This window comes from Chrysemys picta, chromosome 2 (assembly GCF_011386835.1).
Source record: "Chrysemys picta bellii isolate R12L10 chromosome 2, ASM1138683v2, whole genome shotgun sequence".
NCBI classification, from domain to species: Eukaryota; Metazoa; Chordata; order Testudines; family Emydidae; genus Chrysemys; species Chrysemys picta.
Window position 1 is genome coordinate 96,984,211 of NC_088792.1, and position 23,952 is coordinate 97,008,162.

Below are 23,952 nucleotides of genomic sequence, written 5' to 3' on the forward strand. Positions count from 1 at the left end.
CTGCATAACCCAAGTCCACATTTTAACCCTTCACTTAAAACTCATGTCTAAATGGTTGCTACTGAATGAAATAGAACTTATTTATTACTCCGAATTTTAAAAATACAGCTATAAATGCCCATCTCATATGCTTCGTTAACACACTAAACTGCAAAATGTGACTGAACTGAGGCACTACATTACTGGACTTGCTCCTGCTCTCATTTGCCTCAATGGAAGCAGGACTGGACATGTTGTCTTGCTGTTTGGTCATCAGGAGACTGAATAACACTCCACAGTTCACATGTCACTTCTTCAGTTTCTTTATCTACCCATAATTCCCCTTTTCTTAAATGTATATCTGCTTTATTACTGTAACCTCTTAAGCAAATATCTAACTTTAAAGACTTATTTTTGCCTGATTCGGTAGCCAAGGAACTTAGACAACTTAGTTCCAGAAACTACAACCTATAAACTACAGTTCTAGATGCCACAACATATGAAGAGGATTAATAGAATAAGAAATAACAAAAAAATATTTTTGGTGTGATTCTCTTATGAAATCCCCCTCCCTGTATTTGAAGAGTGGAGAAGGGGTTTGATCAGACTGGCAGAGGGATAGCCTTCGGTCATCAGAGTGCCTCCCATCCCCCCGTTCGCTCCTCCTATCCAAAACGCATGAATGGGTTGTGTGCAGGGCCGGCTCCAGGCATCAGGCAACCAAGCACACGCTTGGGGCGGCACCTGGTAAGGGGCGGCGGGGGGGAGTGCGGCGCGGAATGCCGCGGGGGGGGGGAGCGCTCCGGTGGCGCGGCGCTGGGGGGGGGGTTCCGGCACCGCTCGGCGGGGCGGGGACCGCTCGGGGCTCGGCGCTTGGAGGGGGGGGGGGTTCTGGCAGCGCTTGGGATTGGGGTGTTTCGGCGGGGGGGAGGGGTTCTGGCGGCGCTCGGGGGGGGTGTTTCTGCGGGGGGGTCGGGCTCCGGCGGCGCTCGGGGGGGGGCGCGGGGCAGCGCTCGGCAGGGGGCGGCGCTTTTTTTTGCTGCTTGGGGCAGCAAAAAAGTTAGAGCCGGCCCTGGTTGTGTGTGGGCTTGTGAATGTGGCTGGGTAGAGTGGAATGGAGTCTTTGCCTCCCCTAGCCCTGACTGGACTGTTCATGAAGATGAGGGAACCAGCTGACTCCAGCAAATGTCCCCTCGTTAAATATTCCCAGGCATGTTGCAACCATTCATGTTGCTCAGCTGCCCTGTCCTAAAGGTGGTGTAGTTGTCACCAGGCCCAGCAAGAAAAATGTGGGACCCTTATACGTCATTTTCACTGGGCCCCACCCGTTCCCATTTCATCCCCATTTCACCCCAGTTACAGATGTTTTGGGGGCTCCCCTGAGCTCAGTGGCCTGATACAATTCCCCCCACCCCCCATCTGGCTTCCAGATTTGCTGTGGATCTGCCAGATCACTTTGGGATCAGGAAGGCATTTTTCTTCTGATCAAGACTGACAAGGTATCCAGTGGTTTTTCACCTTCACAGCAGCCTGGAGGCCTGGTAAGTGGGGGATAGTAATGATAAGAAATAATACCAAATAAATAAATAAAATGAGAGAGTGACAATAAACATCAGTATTGCAGTAACTTGTGGCTGTTGTTCAGTGCAGTGTTGTGTTGTTCAGTGTAAGAGCCACCCAGAGGCCAGCTCCTGGTGTAAACCTGAGCGCTGGCTAAAAGAAGGACTGATAGACCTTGTTAGGGGAGGAAAATTCTTAAGTTTTCATAGACGGCAATACCCCACACCTGTATCCTTACTCTTCCTCATCAGGAGGGGGGGGGTGTAGCATTTAGCTATTTAGGTAGAATCAAGAATTTGGTAGGAGAGGTTTGGCTAAGGATGCCAACCCTCATTCTTTGGTTGTATGAGATGAGGGCATTTTAACCCACACTGGACCCAGTTAATGCATGATAGTTTGGGAGTAGGAAGACCAGCTCAACCTCACCTACTCTGATAAGAAGCAGCTATCAAAATTAGGCCTGTACAATTTAATCACCAAAACACCATCTAAAAGTCTGTAAAAGTAAGTTAAAGGCTGTCTCTCGCCTTTGTATAGAAATACACGGACATTGCTTAAATATGTGGCACTTTTCCACCAAGATTTTCTTTTAGTACCATGTGACTTAAAGCTGATAATCTTTCAATTTAGCATGGTTTACCTGCATGCAGTTCAGCAAAGCTTAATTGCCTTAAGTCTCTGAACAAGTTAAAAAAAGACATAGCCTTATGACAACCTGCTCTTCTGATGTTCTTTTCTGCATTGAGGAGTTTATGCATGACAAATAAGTCGGCTGCCTTCATGATCCCTGCCTGAAAAAGCTCCAGATTTTTGCTGGACACATTCTGTGGCAGCTCTTTTCTTTCCCAGTATATGTTGATGGATTAAGGGAGAAGTCAGACAGTCCCTAGCTGTCAATTGCCTATAACCAAGAAAGCCCTGACTAAAGATGGGATATTTCTCAGTGCTACAAGGGGAAACTGAATTAACATATGTCTGAGCTGTTCCTTTATACCTTATTCACTTAACCCTCATTCAGACTGGGATTTCCTTTTTCTGAAACGTATTACTGCCTTCCTTCCCCACCCTTTGCATGCTATTTTTAAACCTTTGAATATTTTGCAGTCTGTAGAACGAAAAGCTGCTAAGGAATATCTATGCCACTGAAAATTGGGAAAAGTGATGGCGAACATCTGTCCTATATGTAATTTTATTGGATAGTTAAGCCCCTTTATTTTCCATTTACACTGATTTTTATCGAAAAATTCCTGGGTTTTACAAAAAGTATTATTCATTTTTTTCTGATTTTCATTCTACTTTTGGATCATTCAAATATATAAAAAATAACTTGTTTTATTAGGAAAATACAATGCATTGCATGAGATACCTGTATTACGATAATGCTTTAGTCTGTGTGTACGTGCAAAGCTGCCTGTTGAAATAGGGCTATGTATTAGTCTAGAAGATACAAACAATAAATAAACAGGCACGCCCACAAGGGCGTGTGCACATCTGAATGTACTGATGACTCCCACCACGTACACATTTCAAGCGGTTAGCAAATAACTGTTTAAAGATTTGAAAACAAAAATCTGTATCAGAATACCTTTCAGAACACAAGGAAGTATTTGAAAGTAAAAAAAAAAAAACAGGATAAAAGGATGAATTGAGTGTATGCGCTGCAAATGGTGTGGTCCATTATTAAATATAAATATTTATAGGCTAATAGTTCTAAGTTTACAACAGTAAACTGTTTATTCAAATGAAACATTTTATTTAGGGATTAGAGATGTATTATTTTCTTAAACTCAGAGGTGGCATTGTGTTTTGAGTTCTGTTTTAGTTCTGCAGCATACCGCATTGATGAATGGAATTCAAAGCATCAATCTACTGAATACTTTTTTCCCCATCTTTCCATCCACCAAAATAAACCCCGAAATTTACCCAGAAAAAAATATTTTTTTTTCCACCAATTTTCACCTGTTTTTGTGGTGGTGGTAATAAACACTGGTAATAAATTCCCGGGAAAAAATGAAATAAAATAAAAACTGAAAACAAAGGGTCCTGTGCATAGTGTAATTTTATTCAGGGGGCTCCTCTCACCTCTACTGTTGAAAATCAAGAGTAACTCCACTGAAGTCAGATGACTTATACTGATAAAACTGAGGCATTTGTGAAGAGAATCAGGCCCACCACCTCCATATAGCCAGTTATTTACATGGATCCCATTTTACCCCCCTTGTTTGACAACCTCACAAACACTAATTAATTTATCCTCACAATGTTCTTGATTGGTAGGGGAGTATTGTTCCCTCCCCCCCATTGTACAGATGAGAAAGTGAGGTATATAGAAATTAAGTTACTTTCCCAAAGTCACGCAGAAGACCTATGATGGAGTCGAGATTTGACGCTAGGTCTCCTGGGTCCCAGTCCATTTCCTTAGCCACAAAACTCTTCTTCCCCTTGATGCCTGGGTTTCTAGGTCATTGACTCAGATGCAGCCCACATTAGTAATAACCGGAAGTTGTTACCATTGATGGTCTGCATTAAATATAGTCCATGTTGCAAAATGGCCTGCAGCTTTGGTGACTTGCTGGCATTTTATTGGCAGTCTCAGCAGGGAGACCAGAGAATGCATGACCATGGAGAAGGTGCTTTCCCCTGACAGTGACCATGTAAGGATGCTATTCACAGTTATATACCATTTATGCTGGTAAATAGTAGCAATTGGTGTTTGGGTGAATATCAGTTGGTTCTGATAACCATCCCAAAAGCCACCCTTATCCAAAATTCATTTGAACCTGTTTGTGTGGAACTTAGGCTAGGCATTTCATGAGAAGAGGTTTTCCTACAAGATTTTTGATGCATCTCGATTCAGCCTGATTGGAATGACTGCGGTATTGGCCTTTCATATAATCATAGATCCTAGGAGTTAGAGTTGGAACCATTTATTAGATCGTCCAATCCATTTCCTGACAGCTCAGGATTAGTTCATATAGTTTATTTTATAGTGTTCTGTCTACTCTAGTTTTAAAATCCAAATCATTGGGGCTCCCATGACTTCCCTTAGGAGACTTAACTAATAAGCCTAGTCGGTCTTAGCATCAGGAAGTTTTTAATATTCAGCCTATATTTTCCCTTTCTCATTTTCATCCCATTAATTTTAGCTATACGCCAATGCAGCACACTAAATAATTCCTCTGCAACCTTAGTGTTGACACTCATCAAGTATTTGTAAACGACAATTGTTCCCAAAGCTGTCGCTTAGCCAAGCCATACCAATTCAACTCTTTTATTCTTTCCTCATAAGTCAGTCCTTTTGGTCCCTAATCAATTGTATTGCTCTTGTTTTTTTGGTACTTTTCTTTCTGGTCCCCACTGAAACCAGGCAGTGCACAGGCATCTAAAAATGAAAAAGCAAAATATGAACTAAATGCTTCTAAATCCCCAAAATGGTTTTGGCTCCAGGAGACTTTTGGGTGAAAGTTTCTGTCGGTTCTTGTTTTGCCTCAGCAGCCATTGGCCTCTTTAAGAAACAAAAGACCTTCTTCTGCAGTTTGTCATGTCAACACCTCTCATGAGCTCTACATTCCTTTGATCTTTGAAAAAGAAATGAAAAAGAAAAATCAAACAGGAGACTGTGAAAAAACCACCAAAGCAGATATACAATAATTTACTGTAATGCAAAGAAACTCTACCTCGTGACTTCAGCATTACAATGTCATCTGAACACTTGACAGTAACATATACTTTGATATTTTCAATTAGATGCAAGTCAAAAGTGTAAATGAAGAGGAAGCCTGACAACTTCTGGAAAAAATTCTGAAAAATCAATTAAGATACCATTACCATTCTTCATGACTTTTCAGGTTATTGGCTAAATCATCCTTCAGCTAGTGGATCATAAATCATTTTTTAATTTTACCTTTTTCCCCTTTGGTTTAATGCTCAAACCCTTCTGGAATAAACCTGCAGGAAACCTGAACATTTTGGAGTGTTCTTGTGTCCTGTTGACAGGAATGGTATATTTATTTCATGATGCAGTTATCTTGATATTGAGCTCATTTAGGTCAGGAGGATTGTGTTTGGTTCATTTGTCAAGGTTTGGAGTGTGGAAAGGGTGGCTTGTCCTATGTTTCTTTCACCAAATCCCAGCAGTGACGGTATTAACGGAACTAAATTGCTGAACTGAATAAGGCTGAATGTTTAGAGGAGACTAAGGGAGTTAGGCACACCACTTGGGAGCTGGGTGCCTAGGGACAGATTTTTTTAAAGATATTTAGGTCCCTAAAGATGTGGATAGGTGCCTACTGGATTTCCCTTAGTGCTTTTGAAAATACAAGCACCTATGACAATCCCACCAGGAGCCTATCTGCAGCTTCAGGCACCTAAACATATTTTAAAATCTGGCCCCTACTACTACTCTTAGGCCCATTTGAAAATCCCAGCCTAAATATTTATGTTCTGAAATTAAATTGAATTTTGAAAATGGTCACCTTTGAGAAGAAAAATTCCAAAAGACATTTCAGTTTTACTGAGACATTTATATGCTCATATAATATTCGGTAACTCTTTGGATGCATGTATATGATCCAAGAGTATGTACAATACAAAGCATCAGGATAGTCATGTAAGGCAATTACAAACTCTCCTGATCCTTTGATAGCATTAAGGTTTCATTGGGGTTAGAACCTATTTTATATTGAGCTTTTATATACATTAGTGCATATTTTATATTAAGAATATTTTCTAACTGGTAGCTAATATTTAATGCATTAATTAAAATAAACAATTAAAATATATTTCCTCTTCTGTCTCATAGACTCAAAGACTCTAAGGTCAGAAGGGACCATTATGATCATCTGTCAGTGTCTTTTGTTAATGTCTTTTGTAATGGTTCACTTAAAAGTTACAATTTCTAATAGTTGAACACTTTCATTACACATCTCAAAGCTCTATAGGACTTCCCCTTTGGGGTGACATTTTTTTCATGTTCAAATTTCCCTATTATAATTTGAGATGAAGATCAAACTGATAAAGTAAAATAGCTTTATAGACTGCATTCATTAATGGACAAAATACAGATTCAAATGATATTGATGGGATGTATTAAATCTACTGACACCACAACATTCAGATTTAAGGCTATATCATTCTTTACTCACCTGGTGGTGTCAATGTATTGTAGCGCTGATACCAAAAAGTGGTAATCTGCACAAGCCATTGTGGTCTGCGTGGAATCCCATTGAAGTTAAAGGGACTTCATCCCATTCTGTGGATCGACACAGAAGGTTCATTTTGTAGGATCAGAGGCTAGTACCTAAGTTTATTGTTTAGAGATGATATTTACTGTACCTTGTGACATGTTGAGCTCATGAAATTTCAGTCATATGCCCCAATCCTGCAAATTGCTCCAAAGTCCCTGCCCTTCAGTGGAGCAGAGGTTTTATTTTATGAAACAATTTGCAGGATAGGGACCGGTGTTTTAAATTTCCACTACTTTGGCAGGTTTAAATGAGATCTCATTTCTATACAATTTTTACAGTTCAATTCTCTTTCATTATTTTCTGTCCATATAGCAGTGTTTAAAATTAAAAGCTATTATGGAAAGGAAATATTTAAAGAAGTGCATATGACTTGACATGATAAACCATTTCTGGCAGATACACTAAATATTTATTACAGTGGAATCTACTTAAAGTGAACTCAGATGTAGTGAAACATTGTTATATATTTCCATCAGTAATTATAGAAATTTACAGATCAGCAAAGTAGGAAAGATGCTACTTGAAAATCTACTAGAGTCAAAATACAGTGATTTAGATTTTAGATTAGACTTGTTACAAATGGACTAGCAAATGAATAGCAAAGACTAGTATGCTTTTGTTGATTTAAAGATATTATCTTTGTACATTTTGACATGATTGTGACAATTTGCATTTTAACAGTTTATAAAATTTTAACTTTTTGAAGCTCAACATCTACTTCATTAAATAATAGTCTGCTGCCTATAATTTCCTGCAACTGTGAAAAGTTAAATTGATAAAAATCTAAAAAAAGCTTAAAAATAAACATTGATGTTATCCATCAAAATTATACAAAAATAAAAATCCAATTCTGCCAAACCTAGTTATACTGAAGTATGAGAGTTCTGAAATGTCTCAAAAATGTTACATACAAATAGCAATTTCAGTTATGTTGAACCTCTGCTTAAAGTCAGTCTTAAAGTCTACACTTGTCTTTTTTGGTCTGTGAAAAAAATCCTTTCACTAGGAGAGATTCCACTCAATTCTGTTTATTTTATCTGATCATAGTGTTTGGCCTAGCTGTGGTACTAGGGAGAGATGCTAGTTTTTCCATCGTTAAGATTGAAGGTGCTCTTTCATTATAAATCCGATTTAATCACAACCCGCTTAACTTCAGAAACAAACAGATTGATCAGAAAATTTGCATATGTGAATTTATGTCAAGAAGAATTCTGCGAGAATTTTCATGTAAATTGAGTAAGACATCAGGAGGCTTGAGGGTTCAAAAAATGAAAAGTTCTTTAATAATTTCCTGCCTTTCCTTGGTACATCATAACTCCTATACAACTTGTCTTAGAAACTTCAAATTTGTTTTAATCTCTTGGTCTTGGGGAGCAGTGGTGCCATTGTTCTAGGGAGTTTATTGGTGAAATCATTAAGTTTTTAATAGTGGTATCTATGTAAATTATGGTCCAGAAGTAGATCTTATAACTGTGCGTGCTCCTGACATGGAAAGTCATGAAAGGGGAAGCAGCAGGCAGGGAAATACACTGGGAATGAGAGAGAAAGAGAAGGATTGTCTACGCTTGAAATGCTACAGCTGCACCGCATAGTAGACACTCACTATAGCAATGGGAGGAATTCTCCCATTGGCGTAGGTAGTCCACCTCCCCGAGAGGCAGTAACTAAGTTGACCAAAGAATTTTTTCCATCACCCCAGCACTTGTCTACACAGGATTAGGTTTGCTTAACTACATTGATCATGTGTGTGGATTTTTCACACCCCTGAGGAATGTAGCTGGGTTGACTTAACTTTTGAGTGTAGGCCTAGCCTGAAAGAGAGAGAGTGTGTCAGAAGGAGCACTGGGAGTGGGGGGAGAGATAGCTCAGTGGTTTGCACATTGGCCTGCTAAATCCACGGTTGTGAGTTCAATCCTTGAGGGGGCCATTTAGGGATCTGGGGAAAAAAATCTGTCTGGGGATTGGTCCTGCTTTGGAGCAGGGGGTTGGACTAGATGACCTCCGGAGGTCCCCTTCGAACCCTGATATTCTATGATTCTATGATTTCTTCAGCACAAAAATTATTTCTGTAGGAAAATGAGCCTAACTCTGTTCAGGAAAATTGTTTAGAACAATTCCCTAAAAATATTTGGGAGTTCAAATATAAAATGTTGTAATGTGAGGAGTCTTAGCCCCAGACACAGTGGTTTTGAGTCTGTGCTCTAGATCTCTTAAAGGATAGAACAAAAAGTAGGTATCTTATATGTCAGAAGTATAGCATAGCATGGTGAATCATCCATACAAAATTGTAGCTGGATGGGTAGTTTGGAAGGTGTGTGTGGGAACTGAATTGTTCGTTTCCAAACTTTTGAATGTTTCAAAGGGTTTTTGAAAAATATAATTAACTTTGAATTTGCAGGCTTCCTAACATTTGGATGGTTTGAGAAAACTATGATGTTCTCTTAAGTTTTTTTCCGTTAAGTAATTGATAGATGATCTCTAATGTAATGACTTTTTGGCCTGGGAAGGTATATAAAATGTGTGTTATAACAGCCAATGACATTATTGCTGCCTATTTGGTTAGTTTGTACTGAAGTGGTCAAGATAATGATAATTTGGTCATATTTGATCATCCTGAGCCCAGTCCTTGTCTAATTGAGGTAAATAGCATAACCCCCATTGACTTCGAAGTAGGAAAAGTTTGGAGCTACTAAAAGGTTAATGTGAACTGGTGTATTTAAAAATCTATAAAACAAAAAAAAGTTAATATTACATGCTCAGCAGTCAAATATCCAATAGTAACAACAGATCTATTTTTCTTTTTCTGTTGATATTAAGTGCTTATGGGGTATCTAGTCCAGATTGTTGACTCAATATATATACAATTTAATATTTTTAAAGCCATTATATTTTTAAAAATTTAATATTTGTAAAGCTCAAAAAGTTTGTCACAGAAAATCACCTCTTATGTATATGCTCATAGGTCTAAAATCGTTGGCTGTCCTTAGAACTCATATGTCCTACTGCAATTTGAAAAAAAATAATTCATAGTTAAGGAATAAAACCCTGAAAATTAGAGGTTTATAATGGAAATGGTGTTACAAATTTAACTAGAACTGCAAATAAGAACTGCATTGCTAGAATGAATAGGAGTGAAAGGTATTGATATATAAAGGGAAATTATTTGCTTCTTAATTCTACTTCTTAGCGGAAATCTTGCAGGACTCTCACTCCTGGGTCTTAACCTAACGTGAGATTGACAGAAGTCCCCTATCTCTTAAGACTTGTTGACCTTGAGGTCAGTGTCAGTGAAGTACCATGCAAATCAGGCCCCACAATGGTCATAACACACCAAATACTGTTTTCTGAATGTTCCAGTTGGTTCCTATGGTTGCACAGGAGAGAAAGACAAACAACTCAAGCTGATCCACACAAAATTTGTCTAGCTCATCTATCTGTGTTTTTATATTGCAGCCATAGAATCATAGAATATCAGGGTTGGAAGAGACCTCAGGAGATCATCTAGTCCAACCCCTTGCTCAAAGCAGGACCAATTCCCAACTAAATCATCCCAGCCAGGGCTTTGTCAAGCCTGACCTTAAAAACCTCTAAGGAAAGAGATTCCACCACCTCCCCAGGTAACCCATTCCAGTGGTTCACCACCCTCCTAGTGAAAAAGTTTTTCCTAATATCCAACCTAAACCTCCCCAACTGCAACTTGAGACCATTACTCCTTGTTCTGTCATCAGGTACCACTGAGAACAGTCTAGATCCATCCTCTTTGGAACCCCCTTTCAGGTAGTTCTAAGCAGCTATCAAATCTCCCCTCATTCTTCTCTTCTGCAGACTAAACAATCCCAGTTCCCTCAGCCTCTCCTCATAAGTCATGTGCTCCAGCCCCCTAATCATTTTTGTTGCCTGCCGCTGGACTCTTTCCAATTTTTCCACATCCTTCTTGTAGTGTGGGGCCCAAAACTGGACACAGTACTCCAGATGAGGCCTCACCAATGACGAATAGAGGGGAAAAATCACGTCCCTCAATCTGCTGGCAATGTCCCTACTTATATAGCCCAAAATGCCATTAGCCTTCTTGGCAACAAGGGCACACTGTTGACTCATATCCAGCTTCTCATCCACTGTAACCCCTAGGTCCTTTTCTGCAGAACTGCTTCCTAGCGATTCGGTCCCTAGTCTGTAACAGTGCATGGGATTCTTCCGTCCTAAGTGCAGGACTTGGCACTTGTCCTTGTTGAACCTCATCAGGTTTCTTTTGGCCCAATCGTCTAATTTGTCTAGGTCCCTCTGTATCCTGTCCCTACCCTCCAGCGTATCTGCCACTCCTCCCAGTTTAGTGTCATCTGCAAACTTGCTGAGAGTGCAGTCCACGCCATCCTCCAGATCACTAATGAAGATATTGAACAAAACCGGCCCCAGGACCGACCCCTGGGGCACTCCACTTGAAATCGGCTGCCAACTAGACATGGAGCCATTGATCACTACACATTGAGCCCAACGATCTAGCCAGCTTTCTATTCACCTTATAGTCCATTCATTCAGCCCATACTTCTTTAACTTAATGGCAAGAATACTGTGGGAGACTGTATCAAAAGCTTTGCTAAAGTCAAGGAATAACACATCCACTGCTTTCCCCTCATCCACAGACCCAATTATCTCCTCATAGAAGGCAATTAGATTAGTCAGGCATGACTTGCCCTTGGTGAATCCATGCTGATTGTTCCTGATCACATTCCTCTCCTCTAAGTGCTTCAGAATTGATTCCTTGAGGACCTGCTCCATGATTTTTCCAGGGACTGAGGTGAGGCTGACTGGCCTGTAGTTCCCCGGATCCTCCTTCTTCCCTTTTTTAAAGATGGGCACTACGTTAGCCTTTTTCCAGTCATCCGGGACCTCCCCCGATCGCCATGAATTTTCAAAGATAATGGCCAATGGCTCTGCAATCACATCCGCCAACTCCTTTAGCACCCTCGGATGCAGCGCATCCGGCCCCATGGACTTGTGCTCGTCCAGTTTTTCTAAATAGTCCCGAACCACTTCTTTCTCCACAGAGGGCTGGTCACCTTCTCCCCATACTGTGCCGCCCAGTGCAGCAGTCTGGGAGCTGACCTTGTTTGTGAAGACAGAGGCAAAAAAATCATTGATTACGTTAGATTTTTCCACATCCTCTGTTACTAGGTTGCCTCCCTCATTCAGTAAGGGGCCCACACGTTCCTTGACTTTCTTCTTGTTGCTAACATACCTGAAGAAACCCTTCTTGTTACTCTTAACATCTCTTGCTAGTTGCAACTCCAAGTGTGATTTGGCCTTCCTGATTTCACTCCTGCATGCCTGAGCAATATTTTTATACTCCTTCCTGGTCATTTGTCCAATCTTCCTCTTCTTGTAAGCTTCTTTTTTACGTTTAAGGTCAGCAAGGATTTCACTGTCAAGCCAAGCTTGTCGCCTGCCATATTTACTGTTCTTTCTACACATTGGGATGTTTTTTTCCTGCAACCTCAATAAGGATTCTTTAAAATACAGCCAGTTCTCCTGGACTCCTTTCCCCCTCATGTTATTCTCCCAGGGGATCCTCCCCATCAGTTCCCTGAGGGAGTCAAAGTCTGCTTTTCTGAAGTCCAGGGTCCGTATTCTGCTGCTCTCCTTTCTTCCTTGTGTCAGGATCCTGAACTTGACCATTTCATGGTCACTGCCTTCCAGGTGCCCATCCACTTTTGCTTCCCCTACTAATTCTTCCTGGTTTATGAGCAGCAGGTCTAGAAGAGCTCTGCCCCTAGTTGGTTCCTCCAGCACTTGCACCAGGAAATTGTCCCCTACACTTTCCAAAAACTTCCTGGATTGTCTGTGCACCACTGTATTGTTCTCCCAGCAGATATCAGGGTGATTAAAGTCTCCCATGAGAACCAGGGCCTGCGATCTAGTAACTTCTGCTAGTTGCCGGAAGAAAGCCTCATCCACCTTATCCCCCTGGTCTGGTGGTTTATAGCAGACTCCCACCACAACATCACCCTTGTTGCTCACACTTCTAAACTTAATCCAGAGACTCTCAGGTTTTTCTGCAGTTTCATACTGGAGCTCTGAGCCGTCATACTCCTCTCTTACATACAATGCAACTCCCCAACCTTTTCTGCCCTGCCTGTCCTTCCTGAACAGTTTATATCCATCCATGACAGTACTCCAGTCATGTGAGTTATCCCACCAAGTCTCTGTTATTCCAATGGCATCATAGTTCCTTGGCTGTGCCAGGACTTCCAGTTCTCCCTGCTTGTTTCCCAGGCTTCTTGCATTTGTGTATAGGCACTTTAGATAACTCGCTGATTGTCCCGCTTTCTCAGTCTGAGACAGGAGTCCTCCCCTCTTGCACTCTCCTGCTCATGCTTCCTCCTGGTATCCCATTTCTCCACTTACCTCAGGGCTTTGGTCTCCTCCCCCCGGTGAACCATGATGCCTATAACTTAGGCCAAAACTCTACAGTTCCAACTAAGAGCACAGAGAACCTCCTCTAAAGGGTTGTAAAGATCACTTCAAGATTCTATAGGAATGACCTGCTTCTGAGGGGAAGGTAGAGTATCCTTCTCTCCACAGCAGGACTACAGTCTGCAGGGAGACAGTTCCATCTGGATTTACTTTACAACGCTAAGCAGGTGCCAATGTTAAGTGGCATTCCTCTGTGGGTGAGCAAGCTTTATAGCTGTGGGAGGGGTGAGTACCTTGAGCTGACAGGCCAGCTCTAACAAAACAATGAATGATATATAAATAAACCACAACAGTTACAGAGCAGGTGAAAGATGGATGGGGTACTTAAATTAAGGCTCTCGGGAACTCAGTGTGGTGTGTAAGATTGGAAAACCTATACTGATTATGTACTTCGTGTATGGAGAAACAGGTGAGGCCTCCATGGACCCTCAAAAACCGAATGAAATATTAGCATGAATGGTACAATGCTGCTGTTAATGGTTCCTTTGCTTACTGTTAGCCCAGGCAGTAAGGTCATGAGTATTCAAGGCTCACTGACTATTGAGACTTGTTTTTCTTCTACAAATCTATTTTTCCATAACATAAATGTGCATATAAGAAGATGCATATGATTTCTTTAACAGAACAGCTGTTAGAGGAGTACTTACTAACTGGGACTACTCACTGTGGGTAAGGGTTGGAAAATCAGGCATATTGTGCTGTAACAGTTATTCTAAATTGTATCTGACCAGACACACCTTAAAGTTTGCACTTCAGAGTCGCAACAACATGTGACATATCCCATGGTGCAGATACTTCAGAAAACCTCATTTATAGAAAACCCTTGTTCACCATAAAAAACATAACAAATTCATCTCCATCGTTATTAGACCAGCACATGGCTGGTTAGAGGATTTGGGGAAGGAGTAGCATTATAAAACATCGGGCTACACCCCAGATGTAACTGACACATTGCACATACAGAGGATGTGTGTGGTGGTGGTAGTGGCAGGGTTCTTTATCTTCCTTCCTTTCCAGTCTCCTGCTGCAGGAGTGAAGCCCAATTGGAGCCCAGGGTCCTTTCAGCCTTAGCAATACATTTATATCCATTTACTTTTCCAAGACTGTCTCCACAAGGAAAACATCTGGAAAATTATTTTTGTTTAATATGAAATCTGAATGAAAATAAAATAAAATAAAATAAAAGCCTTTCATGGTGCTATTTTTGACATTCATCCACTCCAGCTCATCTGCGTGCACATATTTCTTTGCTTGGCTTTTGTTTTTTACCATTTATATTAGATTTGTTGACTCTTTTAAAATACACAAACTGTAAAAGTAAGCTTTTAATTTTAAATGTAACATTTTTAATTATTTAAATCAGGTGATGGAATGTGATAAACTTTTGACTCATAGCACCGGAAGTGGCAGTAAATTATTAGTTCTTATGACTGAAAGAGGCATACACAACAGTTGGACCAGAATTTGTTCCTGTTTGTCTTAGTAATAACAACTACTTACTCTCATAGCATCTTTCATCCAAGGCTCTCAATGTACTTTATGTGTGTTAATAAATTAAGCCTCACAACAGCCCGATGAGATAGTTAAGTATCATTATCGCTGTTTTATGGGTAGGGAAAATGAGGTATAGAGAGATTAAAGACCAGATGGTTCTACTCTTACTTTGAGTAGTCCCTTACTCCCTGATAGTCCCATTGACTTCAGTCTTCAGTAGGACTTTTGCCAGTATAAAGTACTACTTAACATGGAGTAGGAGTGACTTAGTTTGGCCCTAAATGATTTGCCCAAAGTCACACAAGAAGTTGGAAATAAAACTCAGATCTTTTGACTGTACCAGTTGCTTTGATGGCAAATACATCCTTCTTCTCAGGCTGGCACTCATGAGCCAGAAAGTACCAGGATGGCAACAAACCCATTCTCTTTGCATAAGTACTACCATGAATATAGAATTTACAGGCAGAGAAGCACATGTGTAATTTTAAAATCAAATTTTAGTTTTCGTTTCCAAGGTTGTGTTGATAACAAAAGTAAATTTAAAAAAATTAATATTTTTAATCTCATTAAGCCAGATTCTCAGCTATACGAGGTTTCTACTCTGTGCTATGAGGCGGGAGTCCAGCAGGGAGCCAGTTACAGCCCCTGACTCCTGTCCTTCCCTGGTTCAAATTAGAGCAACTTACTTGATTTAAACTGTGCCGGCTGGCAACCTTCCCCAAGAGACTGCCAGTTAAGGATAGCTGACGCACAGCATACTCTGGCCACGTCTCCGCCCCACCCAACATTCACTTACCTCCCTGGATTTCTATCTCTGTTGTGGAAACTCCTGTGATAGATACTCCCAGTTGGGGATATAGGGCCAGATTCCATCACCTTTGTATCACCAGAGTCTTACCAAAGGGGAAGACTGGGACAGAGAATCTGGCCAACGATTTTTTTTTTTAAAGTTTTAACTCTGAATGCCTAAAATTAGGCTCCCAAAGCCAAGATTTTCAAAAGTGACTAGTGCCATAGGACTCTTTGTTGCTGTTTAGTGATTTTGTGTGCATCAGTCTTTGGGTGCCCAACTGGAGACACTTTAAAAGGGCCAAATTTTCAAAAGGTGCTGAGCATCCACCTGCTAAAAATCAAGCCCTTTTAAGGTGTGTCTTTAAGTACTGTACTTTAATAGGAGTGTCTTCATTTTCAGAAGCGCTGAGCACCCAAAGATCAAGCCATTTTATGTAGGTAACTAACTATGGATTTGTGAGACTAATGTTAGCCATTCAGGTTTGAAAATTTTGGCTTAAATTATGAATTTCTGTTTTCCAAATCCCTCTGTAATTCCCCAAGGATACTAATTATGGCTTGTCATAACAAAACCTTCTGAAATATTTGCTTCTCTGAAAGAATTCCACAACTGACCCTTTGCTTGTATGCCATCTGCTGTTAGAGTAAAAACACTTTCTCTTGTCACTTTCATTATTTTCCAATACACCTGATGAAAACATCTGAGATTTATATAGACGTATTTAGCAGCTGTCTCATATTTACTGTGAGGAATAAATGGAATTTGGGCCTTTTCTCTAAGAATGTGTTTGCCCATTAAACAATGGTGAAGGTGTTTCTATTATAACTGTTATGAATGATTTTCATTGTTTAACACTGTTTTGATTACTTAATCTGACTTTTTTGTCTTTTGTCATGGTTGGTGATGCAGTTTGGTGTGGGGTCTTCTGTTCCTTAGTTTTTATTTTGTAGAAGTGAGTTCAAAGGAAAAATAAAAATTAACCCAGAAAACATTCTAAATATTATCTTAATCAAATATTCCCACAGTAATTTAATTTGAAAGAAGGATTAGGGAATTAAATATCTAGAAATATTAATAACTGGGTATCTGTTGACTGTGAGAACCACTTGCTGACTTTCCTATCATGTGTAAAGGTGGTGGACCTCAGGAGACATCTAGATAAACTTCTAATGAGTACTGGGGAGGAGTTCATGGTTGCAGTTGAGGTATATATTTAGGACTAATAAAGTAGGGAGGTATAGGAGAGCAGTCCTGGAAACATGGAGAACTCTTGGGTCCTTGACCTTGATAGGAAATTTCTCTGAAATGTTTCTGGACTAATATGGAGGTTTAGCACCACAAGGAGAACTTCAGCAACTTTAGTTCATGGATGAGAAGGTGGTGCCCAGAAGAGGGGATTGTGGTGAAGGGAGAACCTATATAGAAGGGATGGGCTTCACCTTAAACAAAGTGGGACCAGACTGCTGGCACAGAAAATGAACAAGGTTTTGTGGATTTTTTAAGATAAGAGCTGGGCAAAAGCTGGCAGAGGTTGAGGAACACTCAGGTTGCACAAAGACTTATGGTAGGGAAATCAGTAACAAAAGGCATCTTTGTATTAAGTAAAGTATGAAATTACAGCAAAAATGAAGGAGGGAAATTCAGGAAAGCTAACGGTGTCAGACTAAAGAGTTAAATAAAAAAGAAGCAGATGGCCAACCTCTGCCCCTCCCCACCACACACTCAAATCCTACAGGTGATCATATACCAACACGAGAAGTGTAAAGCAAAAAACAAAAATCTAGAATTCTTGGCAAGGAAAGAGGATATTGGCATAGTAGGCATTACGGAAGAATAGTGGAAAGACAAAAACCAATAGGCTATTGTAATGCCTGTCTATGTACAGGAAGGACAGATTAGGTCATAGAGCTGGGGGAGTAGCTTAGGGGCTATACTACTGGCCGTCTGGTCAGGAAACGGATATTGAGTGCAAAATATTTGAGAGATCAAAGAATCAACTAAGTCTAATATGGCAGTAATAATGGGTGACTTCAGCTACCTTCAGCTGGTCAAATATCACAGTGGGACAAGGTTTAAGGGAAATAGTTTCTCAAATCATCACATTAAATTATTGCTTCTTTGGAATAGTTAGTTCTAGAGCGCACACACTGAGTGGCTATTCTTGACTTAGTCCTAAATAACACATAGGAATTGGTCTAAAATAGCAGATATTGAGTCACAATGGTGGCTATAGGCCACCGAAAGTCAAAGTAGTGACCACAGAATAATTAAGTTCAATGCTGTGAGAGGAGTGCCCAAAATTAAGAAGTCAGTCAAAAGATTAAAATAAAAAATAAGGAAACTAAAATCCTCAGACTCAACATGAGAGAAAGTTTAAGTATTCTATTGTAGATCAAAGACACAAAGGAACAAAACAAAAAAGGGAGTTGGAAGGCAAGAAATAATCTAGTATAGTTATATTGCAAGATTCATTAGGGATTTTTTGAGCCAAACAAGTGTCCTTCAGAAAGTGAAAATTCAACCCTGTGAAGTCAATAGAAGCATAAACTACAGCAAGTATAATGTCAGATGGAATTTTAGGAGGGCTAAGAGGGATTGTAAAGAGCAATTAGCAAAAAGAATCTTAGGCCCTGCCCCAAGAAAATAAAAAGTATATCAGAAACAGGAAATCTGCAAGGAAATCAATAGGACTAACATGGATCAATTAAGGAGAATAAGGACGCTGCAGAGAAACAATGATTTTTTCGTCAGTTTGTGTCACAGAGGATGTTAGGGAAATACCTACTTTATACCGACTCTTTTCAGTTGGTGAAGATGAGATATCATCAGAAATGGATGTGTCAAAATAAGAGCTGCTGGAACAAACTGATAAAGAGTAACAAGACACAAGCAAACAGACCAGATTGCATTCGTTCATGAGTTCCAAACGAGCTTAATCAAGTGAGCCAGCTGCTAACAAAAATGTGCATTCGCATAAAAAATAGGTACTATTTCAAAAATGAAATAAAGGAGATTTAAAGACAGGTGATTAAAATGTTTAGCTGCACAAAAGAACAACTATATAAAGTGAGATTTGAAAAGTTTGGGACTGTTGCATATATAAAAAGAGGGACTTGATAGAGATATGAAAAATAATGTGTTCCTGTTTACCCTTTGTGATAATACAAGATCCATCGGGCCAATCAATGAAATGGAGAGGTGAGACATTTAAAACTTGATTTCAAATGAGTTAAAGCCTTCTCTCTCTCTTTTTTTTTTTTTGGAAACGTGTTTTTAGAGTGTATCACACAATATCATTATGATGTATCAGATCACACCATACGTTGTTACTTGTTTCCTGGGTAATTATGGTTATGGTTCTTCATTTAGGAGATCCAGGAAAATCAATTATATTACTTCCTTGTGGTTTGGAGCTTGGAGTAATAATTACATTTACCCACAACCAGCTATATTGTGGCTATAGAGATATGAAGTGGGCTGTTACATCATTTCCTTTGTGGCACTGATGATCCCTTCTGTTAAACTTACGGTACTATAAAATAGTAATATCAGAGCTCATGCATTTTGGCACATATGTCTCCATACTGAACAATGTTTTTAAAAAAACCAAAAAAAACAAAAAGACCCTGGGCTTTTCTTTCTGGCATTACATTTTGCAGTCTGTCTGATTCCTGTACCTCCTGTGGTTGATGGTTGGAAGTTGGGTGCTATGTGTCTCGAGTAAAAATCAACTAGGATGAATTTGGGACCTCACTGTTTGTTTATGAACCAAAGAGAAGCTCCACTTGCTAGATAATCATATTCCTAATTACATGCTAATTGAGATGGACCAAAGTTGAAACAAGAAATTTGCATGGTACTTAGAGTTTTTGCCAAATACCCAACAGGCAGTCAAATACCTCCTTATTGGTGTGAAAAAGTGCAAGTGTGGCCTGCCTGATTCTCCACCACCTGCCCCTCGTTTCGACATTTAAGCCTCTGCAATGTGAGTGCAAACACTACTATTTTGATTTGATAGCATTTTACATTTGCCTTTGCTCTCGTATATGTATCATAAAAGGTATAAGGCACTGTAGAATCAGGTCTGTTTGCTACCTTTTGTAACCAAATTGGAGTATTTTGCTCATTTTGAATGAAACAGGCCCATTCATTTCCAAGGCAGAGAGGGAGACAAATTCTTGTTAATCCTTAGTAACCCCTTGGTTATTCGTTTCTTTCTTACAAATCTCAATACGTGATATTTGATTCCCAAAGGTTGTTCTTTTTTTCTGAAGAATTACTTAATCCATCTTTGGGCATCAAAAATTCTCAAGAGCTTTTGAAGATCTAAGAGGATCAATATTTTAATATTATACTTCCCTTAAACTTCCTTATATACTCTTTCTCTCAATGTGCCAACTCATTTTTTAAACTGATTGAACACAGAGTTAAGACTTAAAATGCAATTAAAAAGAGAAATAACATATTTAGCATCTATAATATTAACATTAACGGTGACAGGTACTTTCACTGAACTGAACATACCCAGATCTTCCAGATACATACTTGAGTGACTAGCCTGAGCTGATGCTCCTGCTACCCTGACCACACTCCTATTTTTAGTTCAAGCTCTAGCAAAGCTAGCATGGGTATCCTAAATGAGCTGGGAATCACACATTGTCATGACCAGGACATGGGGGTCAGAGCAGGAGTTGGGAGTCAGGCAGGGTCAGGTTACCAGAAGGTCAGAATCTGGGACAGGCCAGATGACAAACCGAGGTCAGGAGTCAGGCAGGGTCAGGTTACCAGGAGATCAACAGCAGGCAGTCAGAGCAATTATCTCAGGGGAAGCAGCCCAAAGCAGGGAGAACCCAGTTGCATGGACAACTTCCTGTTCATGTGCTGGATTTACATAGAAGCAGTGAACCAATCAGGACACCCAGCATTCTACCAATCAGATTCAATGACTGGGGCCGTCTGTCAGAGCTGTGTTCCTATCCTGATGACAGTTAGCAGGTGACTGTGTGGCAGGTTGGTGCTTACCAAGCTTTTCAGGGTGATTCGTATGGAATGCTTGTACAAATGCGGGGGAAGTGTATGTTTTCCACAGGTTCCCAGGTGTATGTGCCTCAGGACCCTCCCAGTCAACAAGGTACGAGAGCCTTCCACATTTCTGTTTAGAGTCCAGAATTTTGTGAACCATATATTCCTCATGGCCCTGGACCTGGCTAGGTCCTGTGAAGGAAAGTGTTTTTTGTGCAGGTTTCAAAAATGATACATGAAACACCAGGTGAACCTTCAGAGAGTTGTAGTTCAAAAGTGACTGAATTAACCTGTCATAGGATCTTGAAAGGGCCAAGGAATCGAAAGTGCAGTTTGCGAGCAGGTCTGTCTGTGTGGAGATGCTCTGAGGAGAGCCACAGAGTAGGTGAGGCCTTGCTGTTGATGCAGGTCCTCATGCCGTGTATAGTCTACCCTGGCTTTTCCCAGGTGTTCCTTCACTTCTTCTTTGGCCCAGTGAATCTGCTGTATCAGGTCTGATGTGGCCAGGCTGGGAGAGGACATGGGTAATTACAGATGGAATCAGGGATGGTACCCATGGTAGGCAAAAAAAAGGGTGGAGGAGGCTTTGTCCAGTAGGCACATGGTCTTCATTGTTGTAGGCAAATTATGTGGAGGGGAGAAGTTAAGACCAATCATCGGGGGACAATTGATGTAGCAGTGCAGATATTGCTTAAGGATTTGGTTGGCCTTTTCCGTTTGGCTGATGGACTGGGTCAGCAGAAGAAAGATGTGCGGACTTCCAGCAGATGACGGGCCTCCCACCAGAACTATGCTGAGAATTGAGACCCCAAATCGGAAATAATGCATTCCAGAGGTGGACTGCATGGATAATCCATAGCTGGGCTGTCTCTTCAGCAGAAGGCAGGTCTGTGCAAGGAATGAAGTAGGCGATTTTTGTGAAGTGGTCCACCATTGTCAAAATTGTTGGACTCTGTTAAGTCTACAATAAAGTCTACAGCGATGGCCACCCACAGTCAAGATGAGGTGTCCAAGGGCTGGAAGACACTGCAGAGCTTGTGGTGTGGTATCTTGGCATGGGCACAAACTCTGCCAGAGGCAATGAATGACTCCACCATGAGGTGCATCCGGGGCCACCAAAAGGAGTGGGATATTATTTGTTGGATCTTGAAGTGCCCCAAATGTCCTGCTAAAGGAAAATCATGGCATAATTTCAGGACTGCAACTATTGTAGGTTCCGGACAACATAGATATGGTCCCTTACATATGTGATCCCTTGTGATCCAGCTGCTTGTGGATAATAGCTTGTTCATCAGGTGGAATTCCTGAGGCAGAGTGTATCAATCTGAGTATATCCTGGTGATGAACTGAACTGAAAAAATTACGGTACTTGAGAATGAGGGTTGGTTCCTGGATGGGGCCTTGTGGGCTGGTACTGTGTCTTCAGGACAGGGCATCCTTCGTGTCATTTCAGGACAGGGCACGGTGATAATAAAATTGAATCATGAGAAAAATAGGGCCCACCGAAGCTGCTGTTGGTTTAAGGCTTTCACCCGAAATAGATAATTGCAAGTTTTTATGGTCGGTGAATACCTGGACTGGGTGGTGAGCTCCTTCCTGGAAGTGCTGCCATTCTGCAAAGGCGATTTTTATCACCAGGAGTTCCTTATCAAAAATTTCATATTTTAATTTTGTGGGAGTTAATTTCCTGGAATAATAAGCACATAGTGTAATGCTCGTTTGGGACCAAGTTGCTGGGAGAGGACTGCCCCGATTGCTATACTGGAGGCATCAGCTTCTACAATAAAGGTTTGTGTGACAGCGAGATCTTGTTCTTGGATAAGGTATGTAGCAGTGATGTTACAGGCTGTTGGCTTGTAAAGTCTCTGATGACTTCCAAAAGATAGGAAGGTCCTCAGTCTATTGATCGGAATGCTGCTTTTAGTGTGAGTCCATAGTCCAGAGATCAGAGCAGGAAAGAGGCAAAATGGAGATGCTTCCAGGATCTTTTACACCTTCTCCCATGTGGGGAATGCTCTCAGTCTTAATTTGTAGAAAATTACAGACACAAGATGGAGTCCAAAGTCACATGAGCAGTCATATGCCCTTGCTTGCTTTGATGACTCACCGGAGCAGCCATTACCCATATTCTGGCAAAGGTATCTGCAGGAAGAGCCATCCGGGCAGAATGAGTTTCTTCTGTGGAGCATTGTGAGCGTCAATTGCCTTTGATGGGCCATCAACACAAAGCTGTCTGGCTTCAATGTAGATTTTATCTGGTGGATGTTGCCCAGGAATATACTACATATGTAGGATGGAAGTACATAGTCAATATTTATTACTTCAGATAAAAATTATGCCTGGGTATAAACAGGATAATCATACTCAGCAAATCATAACTTTTCCATTGACACCTTAGATGACATACTTTGTAAAAGATTTGTTGCAATTGTATAACAGTGGTAGCAACATTGATATACATGGTCATATTTCAATCATCCAGTATCACAGTAGGAAAGACAAGTTTCAGCTGATTGAATGAATGCTGGGCCTAAGGAGACCAATGGAATTGGGCATTTTTCCAGAGGGGCTCAAGCAGTGAGGGGCTCAATTTGTTTTGAAAAGTTCAGGATAAATTGTCGATAAAAATGGGCAAATTCCAGGATGCATTGCAGGTCATGTACTGTGAGGGAAATCTTGGACATCCTGGGCCTTCCATGGGTCCATCTGGACCCCCTACTGGGGATAAAACAAAGCCCAAGTACTCCATGGAGGCCACATCAAAGGCATATTTCTTTAGCTTGGCATAAAGGCCTTGCTGCTGTAAGCGTTCCAGAACAGCTAGGACATGAGCGGTATGCTGTTCAGAGCAGTCAGAGAAAATCAATATGTTATCTAGGTAGACTACTACATATTGGTCCAATAAGTGTTGGAACACATCATTTATAAAATGTTGGAAAGTGGTTGGGGAGTTGCTCAATCGGAAGGGCATTACAAGGTAGTCACAGTAGCCATAGTGGGTTCAGAAGGCAGTCTTCCACTCGTCCCCTTCCCTGATTCACATGAGATTGTATGGTCCCCGTAGGTCCAACTTAGTGAATATATGGGCAGCCTCCATGTGATCCAGCAACTTGGGAATCAGCGGTAGCAGATAATGATTCCTGATAGTTATCTGATTCAATGCATGATAATCAATGCAGAGTTGGAGACTGCTATCTTTCTTCTTGACAAAAAGTACTGGTACGCCAGCCAGGGAGATTAACTAGCAGATAAACCATTGGGCCAGATTCTCCTGGAGGTACTCTGAGTGCTGTCAGCTCAGGTTCTGACATAACATAAACTCATCAGAAGGGTATTTTTGCTCCTGGCTGCAGCTCTATTGGGCAGTCATGGTCCCAGTGCGGAGGT

At 40.8% G+C, this 23,952-nt stretch overlaps 1 protein-coding gene across 9 annotated transcripts in view; it reads left to right on the plus strand.

Annotated features, from left to right (window-relative positions):
• The window catches only part of SUGCT (succinyl-CoA:glutarate-CoA transferase), a 488,382-nt gene that overhangs the window by 391,642 nt on the left and 72,788 nt on the right, over positions 1–23,952 (plus strand). For 3 of the 9 annotated variants that reach the window (XM_065583830.1, XM_065583831.1, XM_065583834.1), the window contains one exon: positions 1,410–1,520. The exons of the other annotated variants lie outside the window; for them this stretch is intronic. In XM_065583830.1, coding sequence (XP_065439902.1) covers positions 1,410–1,520 — 111 coding nt within the window. The remainder of the gene's footprint in view (positions 1–1,409; positions 1,521–23,952) is intronic. 9 annotated transcript variants of the gene reach the window in all.